Source organism: Hemiscyllium ocellatum, chromosome 21, assembly GCF_020745735.1.
Source record: "Hemiscyllium ocellatum isolate sHemOce1 chromosome 21, sHemOce1.pat.X.cur, whole genome shotgun sequence".
Classification (NCBI taxonomy): Eukaryota; Metazoa; Chordata; class Chondrichthyes; order Orectolobiformes; family Hemiscylliidae; genus Hemiscyllium; species Hemiscyllium ocellatum.
In genome coordinates, this window is record NC_083421.1 from 49,427,224 (window position 1) to 49,450,381 (window position 23,158).

The 23,158-nt window shown below is 42.7% G+C and overlaps 1 protein-coding gene across 5 annotated transcripts in view; it reads right to left on the reverse strand.

The window, feature by feature from the left end:
- Window positions 1–23,158, reverse strand: part of garnl3 (GTPase activating Rap/RanGAP domain like 3) — a 444,876-nt gene that overhangs the window by 87,897 nt on the left and 333,821 nt on the right. For 2 of the 5 annotated variants that reach the window (XM_060841087.1, XM_060841086.1), the window contains exons 15-19: window positions 20,308–20,423; window positions 18,810–18,842; window positions 12,927–13,031; window positions 10,356–10,430; window positions 318–419 (exon numbers count right to left, since the gene is read on the reverse strand). In XM_060841087.1, the coding sequence (XP_060697070.1) occupies window positions 318–419; window positions 10,356–10,430; window positions 12,927–13,031; window positions 18,810–18,842; window positions 20,308–20,423 (431 nt within the window). The remainder of the gene's footprint in view (window positions 1–317; window positions 420–10,355; window positions 10,431–12,926; window positions 13,032–18,809; window positions 18,843–20,307; window positions 20,424–23,158) is intronic. The other 3 variants (XM_060841088.1, XM_060841089.1, XM_060841090.1) reach the window with 3 other exon arrangements.

Sequence of the window (23,158 nt, forward strand, 5' to 3'; positions counted from 1 at the left end):
TCTAAATTGCCCATGGTGTTTAGGCTAGGTGGATTAGCCATGGGAAATCCAAGATTACAGGATAGGGTAGGGGACAGGGTCAAGCTGGGATGCTGTTCAGATGGTTGGTGTAAACTCGATGGGCTGAATGGCCTGCTTCCATACCGTAGGGATTCTATAATTCTATGATATTGTGCATTTCCTGGACGCAAACATCAAGATATTAGCACACAGGTAATTATTTTCATTAACTTGACACAACTTAAGCATTCAAGCAAACAGAATGGAACAAAATATTTTAAACATAGCTATGATTTCTTTTGACAAAAACACTTTACGTTGTTCCTTCTTTTTGAGCAAGTAAAAGGCTTTACTCCTTCATCCAATGTGCTGCTGGCTGGAAAATGACCCAAGGATCTGGTAAACTCATCCTGGTCATCCTGTTATGATAGAGTGAAAGTTATTGTGTTTTATCCCAGAATAAATTCATCACTTGTACTTTTAAACACCCAGTGAATTACATCCATTCTTACTTACACAGAATTACATTGACTACACAGCACAGAAACAGGCCATTTGGCCCATCTGGTTCCCGCTGGTGAGTTTGTCCCACACAAGCATTAGCCTCTTTGCATATGCATGCAAAGGACACCAAGCCAATGCTGACAAAATGGCCTCCAGCCATGATGCAGCTTGACTTGTGACTGTTAGATTGAAGTAAGTTGTAATGCACACTGCACTGCAATCTTTCAGTCCCACCTTGGTTGTGGAGGCTGAGCCAGAGGGCTGCTGAGATGCAAACCTTACAATGCTGTTTAACAAAAAAAAAGGCATAAACCATAAGCTGGGTTGATACAGGCCTAGCATTGCTGCAGGGGAAATTAGCAGATGTCATAATCTAAGATAAAATTAATTGCATGATTTAACCATGAGTTAGCAAATGGTGGAGAGCACTCATAGGTGTTGTATTGTGTCAGACGAAAATTGATCCAGGTATATCCTTAAATAATGGAGCTGGATGACGACAGTGAGGATGACGATGAATATATGGATGTTTAAAAGGCACTCGATAAAGGGCCTCATAATAAATGCAAAAAAAATTGAAGCCCTTGGGATTAAAAGAGCAGTGGTAGCATGCATATAACATTGGCTCCATGACAGAAAGCAGACAGCAGTGGTGAACAGTCATTTATCAGACTGGAGGGAAGTTTACAGTCGTAATCCCAGGGATGGGTAATTAAGACAATTGCTCTTGCTGATATATATTTATGATGCAGACTACAGGGCACAATTTCAAAGTTTGCCCATGACACAATACTTGGAAGTGCATGAGGAAAACAGCAGCAGCTGCCTGGTAAACAGACTGTGCTAATAGGGAGAGACGTGGAAGATGAAAGCCAATGCCGAGGGCTCATGGATGAAGTGGTAATATTAACCAGGCGACAATATTTTAAAAGGACTGCAGGCACAAAAAGAGCTTGGGGGTTCACGTGTACAGGTCTTTGGAAATGGCAGGCTAAGCCACAGGGGTGATGATGGTATTGTTGCTGGATGAGTCATGCAGAAGCTCAGGAAATGTTTTTGATGACCCAGGTTTCAACTCAATACTAAACAAAAAGAAACAAGTCTAATTATGATTGTGAAACCATAGTCATAAAAACCCATCAATTTACTGAATGTCTTTACGGAATGGAAATGGATGGACCATCCGGCATTGACCAGGAATGACATCAGCTCTATCAACTCAGCAATGTCCTCCTGCCAACATCTGGGGGCTAGTGCCAAAATTGGGGCAGCTGTCTCCCAGTCTCCTAGTCAAACAACAACCTGACACAGTCATACTCACAGATTTATATCTTACAATATGCCAGATAGCACCATCACCATCCCTGAGTAAGTCTGGCCCACAGTAAGGAGGGCCCAACTGAGATGGGAGCATTGTGGTATATAGTCAGAGGAAGTTGCCCTGGGACTGATCTCACAGCATCAGGCCAAGTGTGCCAAGGAACCTTCCTGCTGATCACTATGTACCATTCTCACTCGGCTAATAACCCTACGCTCCTCCATGTTGAACAACACTCGGAAGAAGCACTGAGGATGGCAAAGGTGCAGAATGTCCTCAATGTCCAACATCAAAAGGCTCAGCTGTTGCACTACTGATCGAGCTGGTTGGGTCCTAAAGGTCAAAGCTGCTACATCGGGTCTGCAGCCGGTGGTGAGGGAACCGAAAACAGAAAGGGAAAAAATAGTTGGCCACATTTTTATAATCTGCTGGCTGCAGACGCATCTGTCCATGCCAATATTGGTAAGAGTGACCACTGCTGAGTCCTCGCAGAGACAAAGTCCCACCTTCACATTATGAATGACTTCCACTGTGCTGTATGACACTGTCACTGTGCTGAATGGGACAGACTTCAAACAGATCTAGCAACTCAAGACCGGGCACTCACAAGGTGCTTGGGGCCATTAACAGCATCAGAATTGTTCTCCAGCACGATCTACAATTCACAAACTGGCATATCCCCCACTCAACCATTGCCATCATGCCAAGGAATCAACCCTGGTTCAATGGAAAGTGCATGAGAGCATGCCAGGAGTAGTACCAGGCATATCTGAGGATTAGGTGCCAACCTGGTGAGGCTACCAAACAGGACAATGCCAAACAGCATAAGCAGCAAGTGATAGAGCTAAGTGATCCCACAATCGATCGATCGGATCTAAGCTTTGTAGTCCTACCACATCCAGTCTTGAGTGGTGGAGGAGGGGTTTCTATAAATATCCCATCCTTAATGGTGTGGCAGTCCAACACATCAGTGGAAAAGATAAGTTTGAAGCATTTACAACAACCTGCAGCCAGAAGTGTCGAGTGGATGATCCATCTCGCATACTCCAGAGATCCCCAGCATGGCAGATAACAGTCATTGACCAATTTGATTCACTCTTTATGGATACTGCAAAGGGTATGGGCCCTGACAACATTCTGTCAATGGTATTGAGATTTGTGCTCCAGAACTCTCCGCTCCCTGACCAAGCTGTTCCATTACAGCTACAACACTGCCATCTACCTGACAATGTGGAAATTGCCCAAGTATGTCCTGAAGCCAGAAGCAGGACAAAAAAATCCAACCTGGCCAAATACTGCCCAAAGGTCTATCTTCAGTTGTTTGTGAAATGATAGAGTGCAATTAAACAGTACTTTCTTAGTAATAACCTGATCACTGACACTTGGTTTGGGTCCTAGAAGGGCCACTCAACTACTGACCTCATTATAATTTTGATTCAAAGCAGCTGAACTCCAGTTGTGAGGGGAGAGTGACAGCCCTTGATATCAGGGTTGCTTGTGATTTGGTGTGGCAAGGAACTCTAGTAAGACTATAGAGTTTTGGGGGAATTAGAGTAATATCTGGCACAATCAAATGAGGACCTTTGCCCTGGATGTTGTCAAGCTCCTTGAATGTTGTTGGAGCTGCAATTGTCTGGGCATGTGGGAAGTATTCCATCACACCTCTTACTTGTGCCTTGTAGATGGTGGACAGGCTTTGAGAAGTCAGAAGGATTCACTGCAGGATTTCTAGCTTCTGACCTGCTCTTGTAGCTACAGTATTTAAATGGTTAATTCAGCTTCTGGTCAGTGGTAACTCCTCAGATGTTGACAGTGGGGAGATTCAGCGATAAAGATTATTGCGATTATGAGAGGTTAGGTCCAGGACATTTCTGCAGGAGTTCTTCAGGGTCATATTCTGGGCCCAATCATCTTCAGCCGTTTCATCAGTGACCTTCGGACAGAACTGGGAACGAATCCACCAATGAATCCACAATTTTCAACATAATTTACGACTTTTCAGATACTGAGGCAGTTCATGTCCAAATGCACCAAGAGCTGGACAATATTCAGGTATAGGTTGACAAGTGGCAAACAACATTCATGCCAGATAATTGCCAGACACAAACCATCGCCAAAACAAGACCACCTAACCATTGCCCCTTGAAATTCAAAGGCATTACCATAGTTGGTAACACCATTGTTGCACCTGGTGCTGAGGAGGTGTATTAGAATGATACTGGGAACAAGAGACACCAGTACTGTAGAGAGAAGCTGAGGTTGCTTCTCCTTGGAATAGGGACAGTTACGGAGTTGTTTGATATTGGGTGGCACGATGGCTCAGAGGTTAGCACTGCTGCCTCACAGCACCAGGGACCTGTGTTCAGTTCCTATGTCAGGCAACTGTCTATGTGGAGTTCGCACATTCTCCTTGTGTCTGCGTGGGTTTCGTCTGGGTGCTCTGGTTTCCTCCCACAGTCCAAAGATATGCAGGCTGGGTGGATTGGCCATGCTAAATTGCCCACAATATGCAGGCTACATTGATTAGCCATGGGAAACGTGGGGTTAGAGAGATGGGGTGGGATGCTCTTTGGAAGGTTGGTGTGGACTCGGTGGGCCGAATGGCCTGATTCAGCACTGTAGGTTGGATAGCTCTTTCAAAGAGATGACATAGACACAATGGGATGAATGGCATCCTTCAGCATTGCAAGGTTCCATGACTCTGTGTACCTGACTGTTTCCTCATGCTCTTGCTCAATGTTAAGAGATTTTAAAAAACTGCAGATGTTGGAATCCAAGGTAGACAAGCAGGAAGCTTGAAGAACACAGCAAGCCAGGCAGCAGGTTAAGAGATGCAGGTTAGGTTTGAACTCTAAGTTAATGCTCCCCCCTGCTGACAAGTGCAGTTTGCCACTTGGCACCCTGCCTCGATGGTAATTACATCATCCATGCAATAACCTCCACTATTTATGGAGAAATCTTAAAATCGTTCATGTGTTTAGTTAAGCAGCATCTTAATATCAGGTTCATGTTGCGTGGGCATCAATGTGTGGGATCTTGTTTGTATTTGTCTACCCTACTGTTGTATCCAGCATCCTAATATTATTCTGAAGTAGAAAGTAAATACCCAAAATATAGGGATTGCCATAGTGTCTTTTGGGACCAGGTGATCTAACAGTCTTGGCCTGGTGCCTACCTTCAATAAAAACTGAAGCCAGCCTCACCAGTGATAAATGATGGCTTCAGGTTAGGTTATAGACAGTATCAAGACAAATTAGAAGACAGCTTCAGCAGAAATTCTCCAGAGCAAAGAAAATGACTTTTGGAGCAAGACCCACCGAACATATACATCAGTTAATTTGATGGGATTACATATACATTAGAACATTAATCAGACAGGTTTGTTTTGTTGGCTCCAGCCAGCAGCATTTAAGATGCAACAAGAAAAGAAATAAAACATTTTAAACAACATATCCTTACCTTTTCAGATGATCACAACATAACATTGTTAAGAATTACTTCTACAAAGCCTTTGATTACAAATGGAACGGAACATCTCCAGTCATTTTACCCCAAAGAATGTTTCCCACAGAAATACATTTGACACCCGGCCTCCTGAAAATGGCTGCGTGAGTGAATGCAAAACTGGAGCGCTGCATGGAAGTTGCTAATGCACTCAGGCAGGGAGGGTATTGCTGTACCATTCTAACATCAGTTCCTGCGGTGGTGTTGAGATGGAGCAGAAATCCCGGTACTGAGGCAATGGTTAGAGCTACAGGGTGCCCAAGGTTTACCAGATTGATTCCTGAGATGTGGGTCAAGAGCGTGGCGCTGGAAAAACACAGCAGGTCAGGCAGCAGCTGAGGAACAGGAGAATCGACGTTTTGAGCAAAAGCCCTTGTCAGCCTTTCCTGCTGAAGAGCTTTTGCCCGAAACGTCGATTCTCCTGCTCCTTGGATGCTGCCTGACCTGCTGTGCTTTTCCAGCACCCCACTCTCCAGCATCTGCCGCCCTCATTTTCGCCTGACTCCTGGGATGGCAGGACTGACATGAGCAGACAGTGAATCGGTTAGAATTGCATTCACTGGAATTTAGAAGAATGGGGAGGGGAGAGATACCTGAGAGAAACATATAAAATTCTAACAGGAGTAGACAGGGTAGTTGCAGGAAAGATGTTCCCGACTGTGGGGGAATCCAGAACAAGGGCCATCAGTTTAAGGATAAGGGATAAACCTTTATGATTGAAATGAGGAAGGATTTCTTGACCTAGACAACGGGGAGCATGTGGAAAGTGGTTGAGGCCAACGCATTACATTTTTGCATGGAGGAGGCAGACATAGCTCTAATGGCTATAAGGATCAAGGGATGTTGGAGAGAACGGGACTGGGTACTGAGCCCATTGGTCAGCCATGATCATATTGAATGGTAAAGTAGGCTCAGTGGCCAAATGGCCTACTCCTGCTCCTATTACCTCCTATATTTCTATGTTAAGTGTGCCATCTAAATTCTATTCATCAGAGGTTAGCACACAGAAAATGTTTCAGATCACTGCACCCATACTAGGATAATGTTTTAATTACCCAGCTGTTGATTGGGATAATTTTAGAGTAAAGGTCAAGTAGAGGGAAGAATTTCTAAGTGTTTTCAGGAAAGCCTTCTTAATCAATACATTTTTTTGTCCCACTGGAACGAAGCAATATATGAAAGAAAAATACCATGGATGCTGGAGATCTGAAATAAGAACAGAAAGTTCTGGAAAACGTTCAGCAGATCTGATGGCATCTGCGGAGAGCGAAAGAGAATTAACATTTGGAGTCCAGATTGACTCTGGTGATGCTGCCAGACCTGCTGAACATTTTCCAGAATTTTCTATTTCAATTTAGGAAGGAATTGTTGCTGGATCTGAGAAGGTGCACCGACCGTGGGAGGGAGAACATTTGCATAAGAGGGATCATCATACCATACATTTTAGTTCAGCAATGGAGAAGAATAAGGAACAATTTAAAGTAGAACATCTACGTAGGAAGAGGGATAACTTCAACGGGGTAAGAAGACATCTGGGCTCAGGAAAATAGAATCAAGTCTTGACCTCAAAAACCGTAATAGGAGTTCTTTAAGAAAGAAAGTTCAGGCACATACTAAGCAGATTCCAACTTGAGGGAAAGGTGGGGAATTACATCCAGGACTGCTTGGCATGATGAAGGAAATGGAGAGAATCATGAATACAAGGAGGGTGCATAGTGCATGCCCGGCAAATTCTCCAAACAAGGATCATAGCAAAAACTAAGCCTGGCAAAGATAGAAAACACGAATAAAATTTGGATCAACATAAAAACTATCCACTAGCATGTATACAGCAAACCGTTCTGAAGAGGTGGGCTGGAGTACTTGAGGGACAATTAGGGTGATAAATGCTTAGAGGCTCAGGGAAGTACTGGATACTTAACGGGCACTTTGTATCAGTGTTTGCTCGAGTCATAGAGTCATACAGCATGGAAACAAACATTCAGCACAATTCGTCCACGCTGACCAGGTTTCCTAAACTGAACTTGTCCCATTTCTCTGTGTTTGGCCCATATCCCTCTGAACTTTTCCTATCCATGTTCCTGATAAAACAGCTGTCTGAATGGAGGTGACCAAGGTGATGGATGGGATGTACTGGAAAGGCTGACCATTATTGGATCAGGTATGTCACTTGCTACCCATTGGATTGCCTCCAGGTTTCTATAGGAAGTGAAGTGTTTTAACAAGCCTCAAAAAACAGCATCTTATCATCTGCTGGGGGACCCTGCAGTCTCTAGGACTCAGCATCGCGTTCAATAACCTATGAGCCGATTCTGTCCTTCCATGCTTTTTGTCCCCACTCCCACATTAGGTCCTGTCATGACATGAGTTGCTTTTAGCAATAGCCAACCAATTGTCACCCACTCCCAGGTCTACATAGGTCACTTTCAGCACATCCTATTAATTCTTTTCTACTCTCAAATCTCGTTATCACTTACTCAGCCTCTAGTCTGGGCTAGACAGACTGGAGGCTGGAAGAACACAGCAAACCAGGCAGCATCAGGAGGTGGAGAAGTCGACATTTTGGGTGTGTAACTCTTCTCCGATCCTGAAACGTCGACTTTTACACCTCGCGACACTGCCTGGCTTGCTGTGTTCTTCCAGCCTCCTGCTTTTCTACCTTGATTGCAGCATCTGCAATTTTTTTTTGTCTCTATTCTGGACTGGCCTATTATCAATACTCCCCGCCATATTTGTCTACCACTTTCATATCACACTCTCTAGGTTTATCTCTCGCCCACCAACCCCAGCCTTGCCTTCACCATAAATAACACTTTTTCTAGCTGTGGTCAGTTCTGATGAAGAGGCATTGGACCCGAAATGTTAAGTCTGCTTCGTCGCACAGATACTGGCCGACCTGCTGAATTTCTCCAGCAATTTCTGTTGTTGTTTCGAAAGAAAGTGGCAGTGGAGACAGAGGCAGGCCTTGTCATAATTTTGCCTTCCCAAAGTATTAAGGAGGTATCAGGCAACTGAAGAGCGACAGACGTGGCTCCTCTGTTTAAGGAGGGTGGGAGGGGTCCTTAGAAGCCAAACGCTGGTCATTTTCACATCCACCAGTGAGCAACGTTTAGAATCAACAGTCAGGGGAAACAAAATTGCTAGCGCTTGAGGTATATTTGAGTTAATTAGAGATAGCCAGCATAGATTTGTAAAAGGCAGGTTATGTTCAAATTTTAATTGAATTTTTGATGTATTAACACATAACATTGATGAAGGCAATGCGATGGAAGTTCTTGATATTGATTTTAAGAAATCTTTTGAAAAGGAACTCACCTGACCAAGCAGGTACAAGCACTATGGACCAAGTGGTCTCCTGTGCTGTGACGGTTCTGTGGTAAAGTACCAATTAAAGGCTGGTGAACAAAATGAAGGGTCATATAATAGGAGACTCACTGACGGCTTGATAAAACATTGGCTTAAAGACAGGAAATAATAAGTCACAGTAGATGGCTTTTTCTCAGACTGGATGACTTGTGCTGAGGCTCGTTGGAACACTTCACTTCCTATAGAAACCTGGAGGCAATCCAAAGGGTAGCAGGGGACATACCTGAACTAATAATGGTCAGCCTTTCCAGTACATCCCATCCATCACCATGGGTGCCCTCCAATCAGACAGCTGTTTTTGCAGGAATACGGATAGGAAAGGTTTAGAGGGATATGGGCCAAACACAGGAAAATGGGATGGGTTCAGTTTAGGAAACCTGGTCAGCATGAATGAGTTGGGCTGAACGGTCTGTTTCCGTGCATGACTCTATGAATTTCTCAGGTTGTTACCTGAGAGTTAGACAAAGCAAGAACAACAGCTTTTATTGATGTGAAATATATAAATGACTAGGATATTGGAATAAGGAATAAAATTTAACAAATCACTATTGATAGTGGAGGTGTGAAAAACTATGAGAATGTTCCCAATAGACTGTTACAGAATCTGGCTTGGGCAAACGAGACCAGCAGTCACAGATGGAATTTGATATAGAGGTAATATATTTTGACAAAAGGGATAGGGAGATGCAAAATCAACAGCACAGTTCTGAGGAACATACAAGAGCGGAAAGATAGAGAGTCACGCACATAGATCTTTGGAGATGGCAGGACATAATCAGAGAGTGATCAGCATAGCACACTGGTTCATTGGCTTCGTAAATGGAGGAGTCAAGTACAAAAGCAGGGAGGTTATAATGATCTCTGGTTAGGTCATAACTAGAGTATTGCATGCAGCTCTGGTCACCAATGACTCACTTTGTAGTTTGTCAGGGATAGAAAGGTTTGGACCCAGAGCTCTGTATATTTTATCCACTTACTGCTAGAATAAAACTAAGAGTGTGAGACCGAAAATCTTCTCCTATTGCTTCAGTTAAAGAACACACAGGACTGGGCTCACACATAGAAGAAAGTAAGTTGGTAGACTGAGCCTAAGTCCGACACCGTCCTTAAGGAAGGTCCTTAAGAGGTTGCTGAAGACATTTACGAGAATATTATCGGTGTGAGGGATTTTGGTAACAAGGTTGAGTTGGAGCAACAGAGATTAGAGGAAGATTTGATAACAATGTACATGACTGTGACAGACTTACATAAGGAATACAAGGAACAGCCATCAGCAGTAGCTCCTGGTAATGACCAGGGAGCACCGATTTAAGGTTTTGGGCAAGAAATGCAGTGAGGACATAAGGAAGAACATTTTACGCAATGAGGGGTAAAGATGATGAATGATTTCTAAAGGAAACTGGCACACCTTGAGAGAAGTAAGTGTACAGGACTACATGGCTAGGTCAGGTAAATGGGGCTGCCTGGATGACTGTACAGACAGTCGGTTTGGACAAGGTGGGCTGAATGGCCTCCTTCTTTGCCAGAACATCTCCACAACTGAGAAGGATACAAATGCTTCAATTTCACTGAATTAAACACAAGAGGGAATGTGTGTTAGTTCTAAACCTTTCAGCAGTTTCATCTGAATCGTAGTAGGAAGAAAAATAAATAATGTGCTCACCTCTTTCCTGTACAGGCCAGTGGTTACCAAACTCGTGGGAGCGTCGCCTCTGACAATTGTCTTCAGCTTGAGGGCCTGAGCAGAAAGAACATTTGTTGTCTAATACTGTACTGCTTTTCAGTGCTGGCAGGGCCTGCATTGTTACACTGTCTGTCTGACATTGTTACAGTGAGCGCAGGGGGTCTGGGCGAGGGGGAAGCACTGGGACCACAGTGCAGGGGATCACAACATTGACACAAAATCACCTTGGCAACCACCACTGTCATCACATGATATTCAGACCAAAAGCCAAGTGCTCTGGGGATTTTAATTTGTGAAGTAGCGACGTTTTGTCAGGCCAATGCAACATAACAGAAGAAAAGCTGGGGATCAAATTCTGCTCTTATTCTACATCGCTCTGTTAGCTGGTTGAATCAGTGATGCTGTAAAACTAGTAACATTTTGCTACATGGTGAATATTATGAAAAGAGGACAACATAATTTGCAAGGTTGCATTGCTTTATGGATCAGATTTTCACAAGGGAGCCCACAAGTGTGAACACACTGAGATGGGGAGGGAGACAGTGTAGACTTCCTTAGTCCAACACAATGGGAGGGGTGTGACACTGTGCGGAGGCCAGGTACATGCCGTCATCAGCATTGAGAGGTAACTGGGGTGCATGCAATCCTACACGTGGGCTCTCTCTCTCTCTCTGGAAGATGGTACACCAAAGGGGTGGCATGGTGGCTCAGTGGTTGGCACTGCTGCCTCACCGCACCAGGAACCCAGGTTCGATTCCAGCCTCGGGTAACTGTCTGTGTGGAGATAATTTCCCTGTGTCTGTGTGGGTTTCCAACAAATGCTTTGGTTTCCTCCCACAGTCCAGGGATGTTCAGGTTGGGTGGACTGGCCATACTAAATTGTGCAGGTTAGGTGGGTTAGCCACAGGATATGCAGGGTTAAAAGGATTGGAAATAGGGGTGGGTCTGGGTGGGATACTCTTCAGAGGGCCAGTGTGGACTCGTGAGGCCTGCTTCCACATTGTAGGGATTCTATAAGTAACTTGTGCAAATTTAGAGAGAGCATAAAACATGGGGAAGGAGAGAGAGAGAGAGGGAGGAATAAGCATTTCAATTAAAACAACGGTGGTTAGCACTGCTGCCTCACAGCGCCAGAGATCTGGGTTCAATTCCCGACTCAGGCGACTGACTGTGTGGAGTTTGTATATTCTCCCCATGTCTGCGTGGGCTTCCTCTGGGTGCTCTGGTTTCCTCCCACAGTCCAAAGATGTGCAGGTCAGATGAACTGGCCGTGCTAAATTGCCCGTGGCGTTAGGTAAGAGGTAAATGTAGGGGAATGGGTCTGGGTGGGTTGCGCTTCGGCGGGTCAGTGTGGACTTATTGGGCCGAGGGGCCTGTTTCCACACTGTAAGTAATCTAATCCACCATGGCTCCTTAGTCAGCATCTTACAAACCTATGACCTCTACCTTCTCAAAGGACCAGGACAGGAGATGCATGGGAACGCCACCATCTGCAAGCTCCTCTCCAAGCCACCCACCATCCTGACCTGGAAGTATATCACCATTCTCTCTCGATAACCGGGTGACGATCCTCTCTAACAGCACTGAGATGCCCCTATGCCCACAAGGGCTGCACTGGTACAAGAAGGCAGTTCAACCCCACCCTCTCAAAGTCATTTAGGGATAGACAGCATATTCTGGCACAGTCCGTGACATCCACATTCCAGGAATAAATAAAAAAGGAAGTGGAACAGCGATCACGTGACCAGGAGGGGAAATTAAGCGATGTTCAGTTGCGATGTTTCAGAGATCATGGTGTTAAGGGTAAGCTTGATAGTCCAGCTGTGCCTGCCTGTCAACTCACTGAACAGGTCAATAAATGTCATCCAAACATACCCTGGTCTGCTTCAGTGCTATAGCTCCCAGCAGTCTCTCTCTGGTGCTGCCTTATACATTTAAGACTGAATCCATACACCAATTTGTTTTTGGCTTGTCTAAGGAAAGGCAAGATGAAGCAAAAGTATCTTTGTTACACCGGGATTCAGCAATGTTTGGATCCCTTTGATCCAGCATCAATGCATGTCGTACAAAACATTTCAACATTAAATCAGAGGCAATCATCACCTAATTGACAAACAGATGAAAGCTGCTATGCTGGTGCAATACTTCATCAAATATTGCTGCTTCTCTTTAAATGGTTCTCCACTTCATGCTGTAAAGCACTAGGAATGTTCCTGGTTGCCTGTTTAAGTTATAGCAGGAAGTTCAGTTGACAAACTGCTGCCATTGTACCAATCAGGCAGTCATCCAGACAAGTAGGAAAAGATCACGCTGAGGTGAAACTCTCAGTGTCAGATGGTGATGCAAAGTCTCCTCACTGCAGACAAAGCAATGCCATCATAATCTCCATTCTGATTGGCTAATAGTTGCAATGCAAGTGACATTGTGTTACAAGGGCAAACAGCTAAGGATGTGTCATGGCCCTCAATATGAGATGGTCAAATTAAATAACGACGAACGAAACTAGCATTTTGCTCCACGAGACTGTTTTGTGCATCGAATTTGACTCACTTGGCCCACTCTGACAAATTCCGCTTGACGTGCTTCCTCCTTTTTCCGAGCTGATTTCGGGGATTCCGGCAGCACATCGCTGAATGATCTCCGATTTAACATGTTCTGGATATATAACACAAGGAAGAATTAAACCCTTGGCACAGGTTCACAACCATTCCTTCAATTAACGAAGGAGATTAACCTCCAGGTTTTCACGACATGCCACTATCGTCCCTTATCTAGGGAGGCTATGACCTGATATAGTTATGACTATTTCCTGGAGAATGTTTAAATGGCAGCAACACCAAATACTTGGCAGCAGCATCTCATCAGTGAGTCGCTCAGAGTCCTTCCACGTGCCTCATGGACAGTCGCAGCAGTGTATAAACCAACAAGACACAGGGAGTTGGACCTTTTGAATCAATTGTTACTTATTCAGGTGTTACTGGGTCTTCACAGACAAGGCTTCAGAATTATTACAAATGAAATCCCCTACACGTCTCTGTCAACAAGCTTCCCTCTTTCAGTTTGCCTTTCTCACAACGTGAAGCTGTGAAAATTAATCCTTATTACAATTTCCTGGCTCTTTGTGACCAGTCCATAAATGACTTACTGAACAAAGAGACGTTGGAGTACAGGCTCATTGCTCCCTGAAAGTAGGGTCTCAGGTAGATAGAACAATGAAGGCAGCATTTGGTATGTTTTCCTTTATTGGTCAGAGTATTGAGTACAACAGTTGGGAGGTCATGTTGCGGCCGTACAGGACATTGGTTGGGCCACTGTTGGAATATTGCATGCAATTCTGGTCTCCTTCTGATCGGAAAGATGTTGTGAAACTTGAAATGGATCAGAAAAGATTTACAAAGATGTTGCCAAGGTTGGAGGATTTGAGCTCTCGGGAGAGGCTGAATAGGCTGGGGCTGTTTTCCTTGGAGCGTCGGAGGCTGAGGGGTGACCTAATGGAGTTTTATAAAATCATGAGGGACATGGAAAGGGCAAATAGACAAGGTCTTTCCACTGGGGAGTCCAGAACTAGAGGACATAGGTTTAGAGTGAGAGGGGAAACATTTAAAAGAGACCTTAGGGGATAATGTTTTCACACTGAGAGTGGTGCGGTATGGAATGAGCTGCCAGTGGAAGTGGTGAAGGCTGGTACATTTAAAAGGCATCTGGATTTGTATATGAATAGGAATGGTTTAGAGGGGTATGGGCCAAGTGCTGGCAAATGGGACTAGATTAAGTTAGGATATCTGGTCAGCATGAACAAGTTGGATCGAAGGGTGTTTCTGCGCTGTACATCTGAATGACTGTTATTGCAGTTTAACAACCCATCTAAAAGTGGCAAATTATTTTATATACGGGTAATTTATGTTTTAGTGAAACTATCTAGCAGGGTATTCCTGCAAAAAAGACTGGATAAAATTACCTTGCTGCATAGAGGCAGAGGGAATTAGCCCTGGTAAGTCTTTATAACTGACAGCCTAAGGTTGAAAGAGGATGAACTTACTTTATCATTGCATCATAACCAACAGTATATGAAACCACTGAACTTTAAACCAATCAGAAAGCAAAGATATGTTTGCATGAGCAAAAATCTATTTTCTGGTTAAGTAGTCATCTATAGAAGATAAAAGACCAAACAGAACACAAGGACTGTGTAGTAATATTCTTCCTTTCCAACACTGTCCTATTGTGAACAGTAATAAAGCCCTCCAGCTAGACAATAACATTTCTAATATGTTCTGTCTTTGTAAACACTGATTTTAATATTGGTGTCAATGATTGAAGATCATTACAATGTCAATCTTCCCAATATTTACTCCAGGGAGTTTCTGCTTGTCCAGAGGAAACAAAGGAAGAGTTAACAAAGGAGATGCCAGTTTTCCACTCAAGGTCAAATCAATGTGGCCAAGAACATGGGAGGAATAATCAGGACTCAGTGTGGAGCCATCAGAGATAAGACACAAGTAGATGCTGATAAATTAAATATGTCAACCACCCACCTTGCAAAGCTAGGAATCATAGCATCGGACCACAAGACAGTTGGAGTGTAACACAAAAAAAAGCAAGACATATTTCTGAAGTAAAGGACAGAAGGAGCTGGAAGGGCAAAACAACAACAACTGCTACTTCCATTCATTAAAGTTGCACCTAATGCCTCCTATGTTGGTTATAGAACAAAGATTAAGTAGCCATGGGAGAGTGGTCAAGGCAGAGGGATGAAGAATCAGGAGAAAGTGAGGACTGCAGATGCTGGAGACCAGAGTTGAAAAATGTGGTGCTGGAAAAACACAGCAGGCCAGGCAGCATCCGAGGAGCAGGGGAATCGACGTTTCGGGCATAAGCCTTTCTTCAGTCAGAGTTCCTGCTTATGGAGAGGCAACAGAGTAGAGGGTATGCTACTGGGCTAGTAATCCAGACCCCTTGGCTAACCTTAACCCTAACCCTAGCCCTAGCCCTAGCCCTAACCCTAACCTTAACCCTAATGCTAACCCTCTGTGAATGATCAGTGGGCATAGATTCGAATACACCATGGCAGGTAGTGAAAGATGAATTCAATTTTTAAAGGAACGTCTTGCATAACAAGTTCACAGAATCATAGAATCCCTACAGTGTGGATGCAGGCCATTTTGCCCGTTCAGTCCACCACGACCCTCTGAAGACCATCCCACTCAGGCCCATTCCCCCCACCCTATCCCTGCAACCCTGCATTTTCCAGGGCTAATCCACCTAGCCTGCACATCCTTGAACAAGATGGGCAATTTAGCAAGACCAACCCATCTAAGCTGTCCAAGTTTGAACTAATCTAGTTAATCTAATGGTGGCCATGTAACCACTTTGATTGTCGGAAAAAAATCATCAAGTTCCTTAATACCCTTTAGGGAAGAAAATATGCCAACCTTAGCTGGTCTGCCCTACATGTGACTCCATACCCCTCAGAAATATGGTTGTCTCACATTGTCTAGCCAGCAACAACCACATCCCATGAGCTGAAAGTAAAAACCCTATTCTGTGGGCCCTTCTGGAAGGTGAAAAGTGAAGAATGTGTTTGGAGTTCAGGTGAGAGTGGGGACCTCTGTTGCTTCCCCAGACAAACTGCCTGCAGAAACTAATGCAGTGAGGATGGCTAATTCAGATACCTTCAACAGGACCCTAGAGAAATAAACCAGGGAAATCAGTCCCAGTGAATTTCTAAGGGACTGGCAATAATGGGCTTTTGGAAAGTATATGATTTCAGTTCATACAGTGTCTAACATGGTGCAATGCCACCCAGTGCCAATGTCAGATTGATGGGGACTATCTCAAGCCTTCTTGATGCTCCTCCCAACACAATTTGAACAATGTCCCCACTGATATGGGCCAAGTGCTGGCAAATGAGACTAAATTAATTTGAGACATCTGGTCGGCATGGATGAGTTGCACTAAAGGGTCTGTTTCCGTGCTGTACATCTATACGACTCTACTATTAAGCATATTGAGAAAATAGAGACCCCCACCCACAAACCCCCACCATTGGCTCCAGCACTGAGAAACTGTCATATTCTTAACACCCCACAGGGAAAGTTAATCTCGGATACACTGTGGCAGCAGGACTCTGAGGGATATTATTATTTTACTCCAATACCAGAAAATGAGCCGTAAGAAAGTCCAGTTGAAAAATGGCCTTTCACGCCAACAATCACTTTCTTCAACATGCCATGGACAATCCACTCTGTCATGATCCAATTATCACACAGAGGATGCCTGATGCACAAATACACATGCAAACCCATATCCCCACCCCACCCCCACCACAACTACCACCAACCCCAAACTGCCCAAAAACAGTAAAAATTAAAGAAAACAGACTTGAAGCGGTTATGGAAGCAGCAAACACATTTCAAAATCATTATCTCCCATCATTATCTTCCCAGTACAATCCATGAGCATTGAATGCTATGGATTTTGGTGTCCAGTGAAAAATTAACTTTGTTTCACAATCAAAATGTTAATCAAAATACACTGACGAAGAAGATAAATTGTTTAATGTCACAGTTTTAGAAACCTTGTTTGATTCCCATCTCCCACCAAATGAGAAAGGCAAACAACTGATTGTGATTGAACAATGCAGTTTATAATTTTACAGTGTCCCATGGACGGAATCTTATTCAATATTCACTGACATGTTGCTAGTACATTATGAGTAATAATAAGCCAGACACATTTAAAATTTTTAGGTAACAGTGCAAAGATGAAAGATTTCTGATCTGGAATGATGTTTCTGAACTTAGCTTCGATGATACAGTATCATATTTCTCCATGTTTATCTCTTACTGGTATAAAATAACTTTGTTATCGGATGTGCTGCTACAGATTTACAATATTATTTCTAATTCTGATTCTGATTTAAAATCACTCATAATTTCTTGCTATGCTAATTTCTGTAACAATTTGGCTTTCACCGGGTTGCCATAGCATCACCATGGAATGCTAACTATTGTTAACTCATTTATTAGTGCATCATTGGCATCAGTCTTTAATAGTTGTCCCCTTAACCTAGAATCAAACCTGTACAACTGGATAACATTTGACCCTAGATTCACAGCACAGATCAAGAATGTCTGCAGTAGCAAACAAGGTAAGAATTTGGTCACTCCTTTTGTTTAATGTAATGGTGGCAGCTTTCCATCTTGTAAGACAGAGATTGACCCTGTGGAGGTCAACTTCTGTGTTTGTATTTAACATAGCTAGCATAAACTGAGGCAGAGACAGTCCAGGTTAGGCTAATCATTTGCAGCAATGGAGATATTAAATTATTTGTAGTCGCAATGAATTGTATGACATTAACTCACCAAAAGGGCCAAAACAGGCTAGTGACATTATCGCTTGGACTGTTAATCCAATGAATGCTTGAAGAAGCTTAGTTTGAATCCCACATGGCAGATGGTGGAATTTGAGTTCAATCATGATCTGGAATTACGAGTCTAATGCTGACCATAAATCCACTGTTGATCATTAGAAGAACCCATCTAGCTCAATAATGCCCTTCGGAGAAGGAACCTGCCATCCTTACCTGGTCTGGACAACATGTGACTCCAGACCCACAGCAACGGGGCTGATGCTTGGCCACACTCTGGGCAATTACAGATGGACAACAAATACTGGCTTAGCCAGCAATACCCTCATCCTGTGAGTGAATAAAGAAAAAATAGGAAGGCAGGATATCTGTAGAGGGTAGCGGGGAAGAACTGTTGGTGCACTGACAAGCACATCTACTCATGGGTCCATCAGCTGCCTGTGATTCTTTATTGCTCTGGCAAAGATTTACAATGTGACTGTGAAACATATTGATGCACCTTCACACTTTGGTCATGGATTTCACTTCAACTACCTGTTGGCTCAATTCTTTCTCCTTTATCCAATGAGCACCGATTCCACTCATGACAATGATCAATAGTGGCTTGGCTAGGTTTAATCTTATAAATGCAATTTTTCTTCCAGTTAGAGACAGGATGATGGCACACAATTAATCACTTTCAAAAACCATGTTAAAGTGGCAGATGCAGTTAGATGGAACAATGAACATTATTAACATGGACAAAGCAATATTAAACCTTTGAGGACAGTTTTTGTTTTGCATCAGCAGTCTAAGCTTTAAAGTTTTCCTAATTTAGATGCTCAGTTTGAAGAGGAATGTGAATAGAAATTTTCTGGTGATTCCATCCCGTTCAAGTTTCAAATATGTCGGTGGAAGTGTGCACAATTTGAAAACTCATACTCAGTAAATTTGGTCTCAAAGGATTAATATTTGTTTGGCTAGCATTACTTCGGATGCTGTTAGAATACATTAAAATTGCCAGTCTTAGTTTACAAGTAACACTGATGCATTCGGATGCAAAAGGAAAAGATAAATTATCTCACTGTTATCCAGCCTAGTTGGATTTCATTCATTTCCTAAAGGGAGAAATGTGACATAGAAGAGTGGTTCACTGCATTATGCACACATCAGAAACAAAGTTATAGCTAAACCAGGAAGCGAATGTATTCTTAACTTATGATAAAAACAAATTCATAACAACGAATCATCTAAACAACAGCAATATATGACATTATTAATTATTGCAATTGAATAATATTACATATTGTTAGAAAATCAACTTTTTAATATATTCTAAATTTTTCAACTTCAACCTATTAAAAGTATTCATATATTTAAAACTAAATATTTTTTCAAACAGATTGCAATGCATGCAAATACAACTCAAACTCCTTTGCTGTAGACTTAACTTGGGGTTGTAGTGTCTTCTATAGTCACTGGTATGCCTACTCTTTGTTGATAGGAATTCTCTTCCAAAAACTTGGACCATTGGAACTGCAGGTTCCTCACAATATACTGGACAACAATGATAAGTCATCTGTTGAACAGCAGTGAGTCAGAAGCTACAGATTTACAATATTAATTCTATTTTCTGATTCTGATTTAAAATCACTTATAATTTCTGGACTAATACATGTACAAAGGACTTTACTCTATATGAGACTATCTTTGGGGTAATGCAACTCGTGCTGTATTAACAATGTGATAGGATGCTAATATACATCCATCAGTTATAAATGGGTCATTCTATGACTCGGCACCTTGGACCACCCCTTAACTTATGCTAAAATGTAAAGTTGATACTTTATTTATTTTCAGATAAGAATTTCTAGTCAAAATTCTATTGAGAATTTCAATTGTTCGGAGAAAACTTTCTAGAAACAGAGAAACGAGGAGCATGAAGAAGCCTTTGAGGCCTTTGAGTCTGCTTTGCCATTCAAGTTGATTATGGCTGATTCTCTAACTCCTGCTTTCTCCACATCTCCCTCGATGCCTTCAAAATCTGAAAACATATCCATCTCTTTCTTGAATATACTCAGTGAAGTGGCCTCCACAGCCTTCTGTGTTCATTTTGCCAAATTAATTAGTGACCAAATCTGATTATCAAGTCAACAGCCGCATTGAACATGTGCGGTAACACATCTGGTTTGTCAAGTTGTCATTTTACACTCACTGTATGTATTGTACAGATATCTGCCATAATTTTAATGGTAAAGAGGAAAATTTGAAGAAATGAAAACTCTCCATAGATATATTTTTCAGCAAATTATTGCCTATACTAATAACTGATCACAATTAGTTAATACTGAAGTTCAGCAAATATTCTTTCAATATTTTTGAAAGAAATCAGTTGCATGAACATAATCCATTTCTGGGCATAAATCAAAGTAAATATGTTCTTGGTTAATTGGATTTTCAAACCTTGCAAATGGTTTACGTCACTTGGCAGAAGAGAGTCTTCTGCCAGTAGTAAGGAATCAATGCAAAATACATTAATTTTGTGACATGCAGCCAGTAAAGATGCACCAACAACCACTGTACCTTATGCAAGTCTGGTATGAGATCTTGATACAGAGACCGTATTAACATATCCAAAGTACGCTGACGTTTTTGGGCAAACGTTGGGGTTTCCAGGGTTGCTTTCTCTCCATTTATTACTGAAAACGACACATTAAAGCCAAGCAAAAATGCAATGAATCCAACTGCCTCAAACAGAAAGCTGATTTATCATTTAAAGTTACAACACGTCTGGCTAGAAATTTCTCCATGGTACAATGATCCCATTGGAGGAACCCCGTCTCGACCATGTCTGTTGCTATAAGACAAAGGCAAGAATTTCTGGGCAATAATTTCACATGTGCTCTCCTAGAAAAATGGCTCTTAAATATATTGAGATGTATGCTTAATCCCAGCTGTTTCTAAGTGAGGAAAGCAGCAATGGCACTAACAATGGGGCATTAAATACCTCGAGGCTGAATGGAGCTCAGGTAGTGCTCAGGAGCGGAAAGAGTCAGTCCATCCTGGGTGAAGTATTGTGAACAGGAGCAGTCTAATGACAAGGCTATACTTGGCCTCATGGTGGCCATAGAAGGGAACAACACACCGGCAGCCAAAGTGGACATCAGCTGGATGAGTCATCATGGGGTCATATGGTTCAGGGTAAAAAACTAAAAAGGAGAAGAAAAGATAGTTGGGTGGAGAGACGGGAGAATGTTCATCTCTTCAGAGCCACAGGCAGAATACTGGATGGCCAAAACCAACACTTTTTAGAGTGAAGGTGATGAAAGCTGTCCAGGATAAAACAAGGACCCTTCTCATACCCCACACAAGAGGATAGTTAATCAATATAAGGAAAAGCTTATTGTATGGGAAATTCAGTTAGACCACTTTTGGAATATTGCATGCAATGCTGGCCTCCCTCCTAATCAGAAGGATGTTGTGAAAGGTTTCAGAAAAGATTGACAAGGACGTTGCCAGGATTGGAGGATTTGAGCTACAGGGAGAGGCTGAATAGGCTGGGGCTGTTTTTCCTGGAGTGTCGGAGGCTGAGGGGTGACCTCATAGAAATTTATAAAATCATGAGGGGCATGGATAGGATAAATAGACAAGGTCTTTTCCCTGGGGTAGGGGAGTCCAGAACTAGAGGGCATAGGTTTAGGGTGAGGGGGGAAAGATATAAAAGGGATCTAAGGGGCAACGTTTTCATGCAGAGGGTGGTGCGTGTGTGGAATGGGCTGCCGGAGGAAGTGGTGGAGGCTAGTAAAATTGCAACATTTAAAAGGCATCTGGATGGGTATATGAATAGGAAGAGTTTGAAGGGATATGGGCCGGGTGCTGGCAGGTGGGACTAGATTGGGGTGGGATATCTGGCTAGCATTGATGGGTTGGACCGAAGAGTCTGTTTTCATGCTGTACATCTCTATGACTCTAAGTCAATTCTGCGCATTTAGAAACCCAAGGGAAATTAAGGCAAATGACAAGCATTGAGGTGAAGGAGGACTAAAACAATGCCATATAGCATCTCAACGAAGTTTAAGGTGGGAAATGCAAGCAGAAAAAGAATATTAGGTTGATGAGAGGTACATGAGGAATGGGAAGCTGAAGTGAAACATCCATACCACCATGGACCAGTGTGGCCAAATGGCCTTTTCCCGTGCTATATCTCCAACACAAATGTCTAAATCTAGAGTTAGTCAAACATCAGGAGCCATTAAACAAAACTGTCAAACAATACTTTTTTTGATAAACACAGATCTGTTGAGGTAATGAGAGAATCCATCTACCTCTATATGTAAGGTATCAAATAGAAGACAGTGGAATTCTTAGGGAGATATTAATTGGTTAGTAAAGTCAAGACAAATTTGACGTCACACCAATGCACATATTTTTGATGGAATAACAAAAGATGCTGCTAAGGACAAGAATGCAGTGATACACATGGATTTGATTGGTGTATTACACATGGATTTAATTTAACATTTAATATACACTTCATAGGAACTATGATTTGAAAATGGGTGAACAAGGTATTAGCTGGAGAGCACTGAGATTGATGAAATTATGGCTGAAGTGATTGGATACGGTGGGTTTTGGCATGAATGGGAAGTTCTTGAGATGCTTTGGTGTGATGAGACCTTTTGGGCTCAGTATCAGGAGACTGCTACTCTTTAGCCTTGTCAGAAGTGATCCAGGGTCATTGCTGATGCTTTCAAACATGGTTAACATGGAAACAGAGCATCTCTCTCATACTTCAAGAGGTGGACAGATAATAAGCAATTGACTGTAGATGAATGCAATGTAATGATATAGAACAGGAAAGGATTGCAAGATTTATGAGCAACTACTGACATATCAGAACTGATCGGAGTTGTGGAAGAAAACATTTAAATGATAAAGGAGCTGGAGAAAATAGTCCAAAAACTGCAACAGCTGAAAAAACTGGTGGGGAATATGATTCAGGTTTTCAAATGAATATGGTGTATAAAGATCAGATCCAGCTATCTGACTTGGTACAAGGCAGGAGAGCCAGACAGAATCAGAGTGTGGGCTGAGGGAAAGGAAATGCAAATGTCGTCAGGTTTTGGAAACATTTCCCCTAGGAGGCTGTAGGAGATGGCAATGTGAAATTCCAGGGTAAAATTGGACAGGTACCTTGAAGAAATCCTGTACTGTGGAATAACTGAAAAGGTAGTTGGCTGAATCTCCCTGTTACAGGAGATGTAGTGTTAAACTTGAAAGGGTGCAGAAAAGATTTACAATGATGTTGCCGGGATTGGAGGGTTTGAGCTACGAAGGGCTTTTGCCCGAAACGTCAATTTCACTACTCCTCGGATGCTGCCTGAACTGCTGTGCTTTTCCAGCACCACTCTGATCCATAGGGAAGAGGCACATT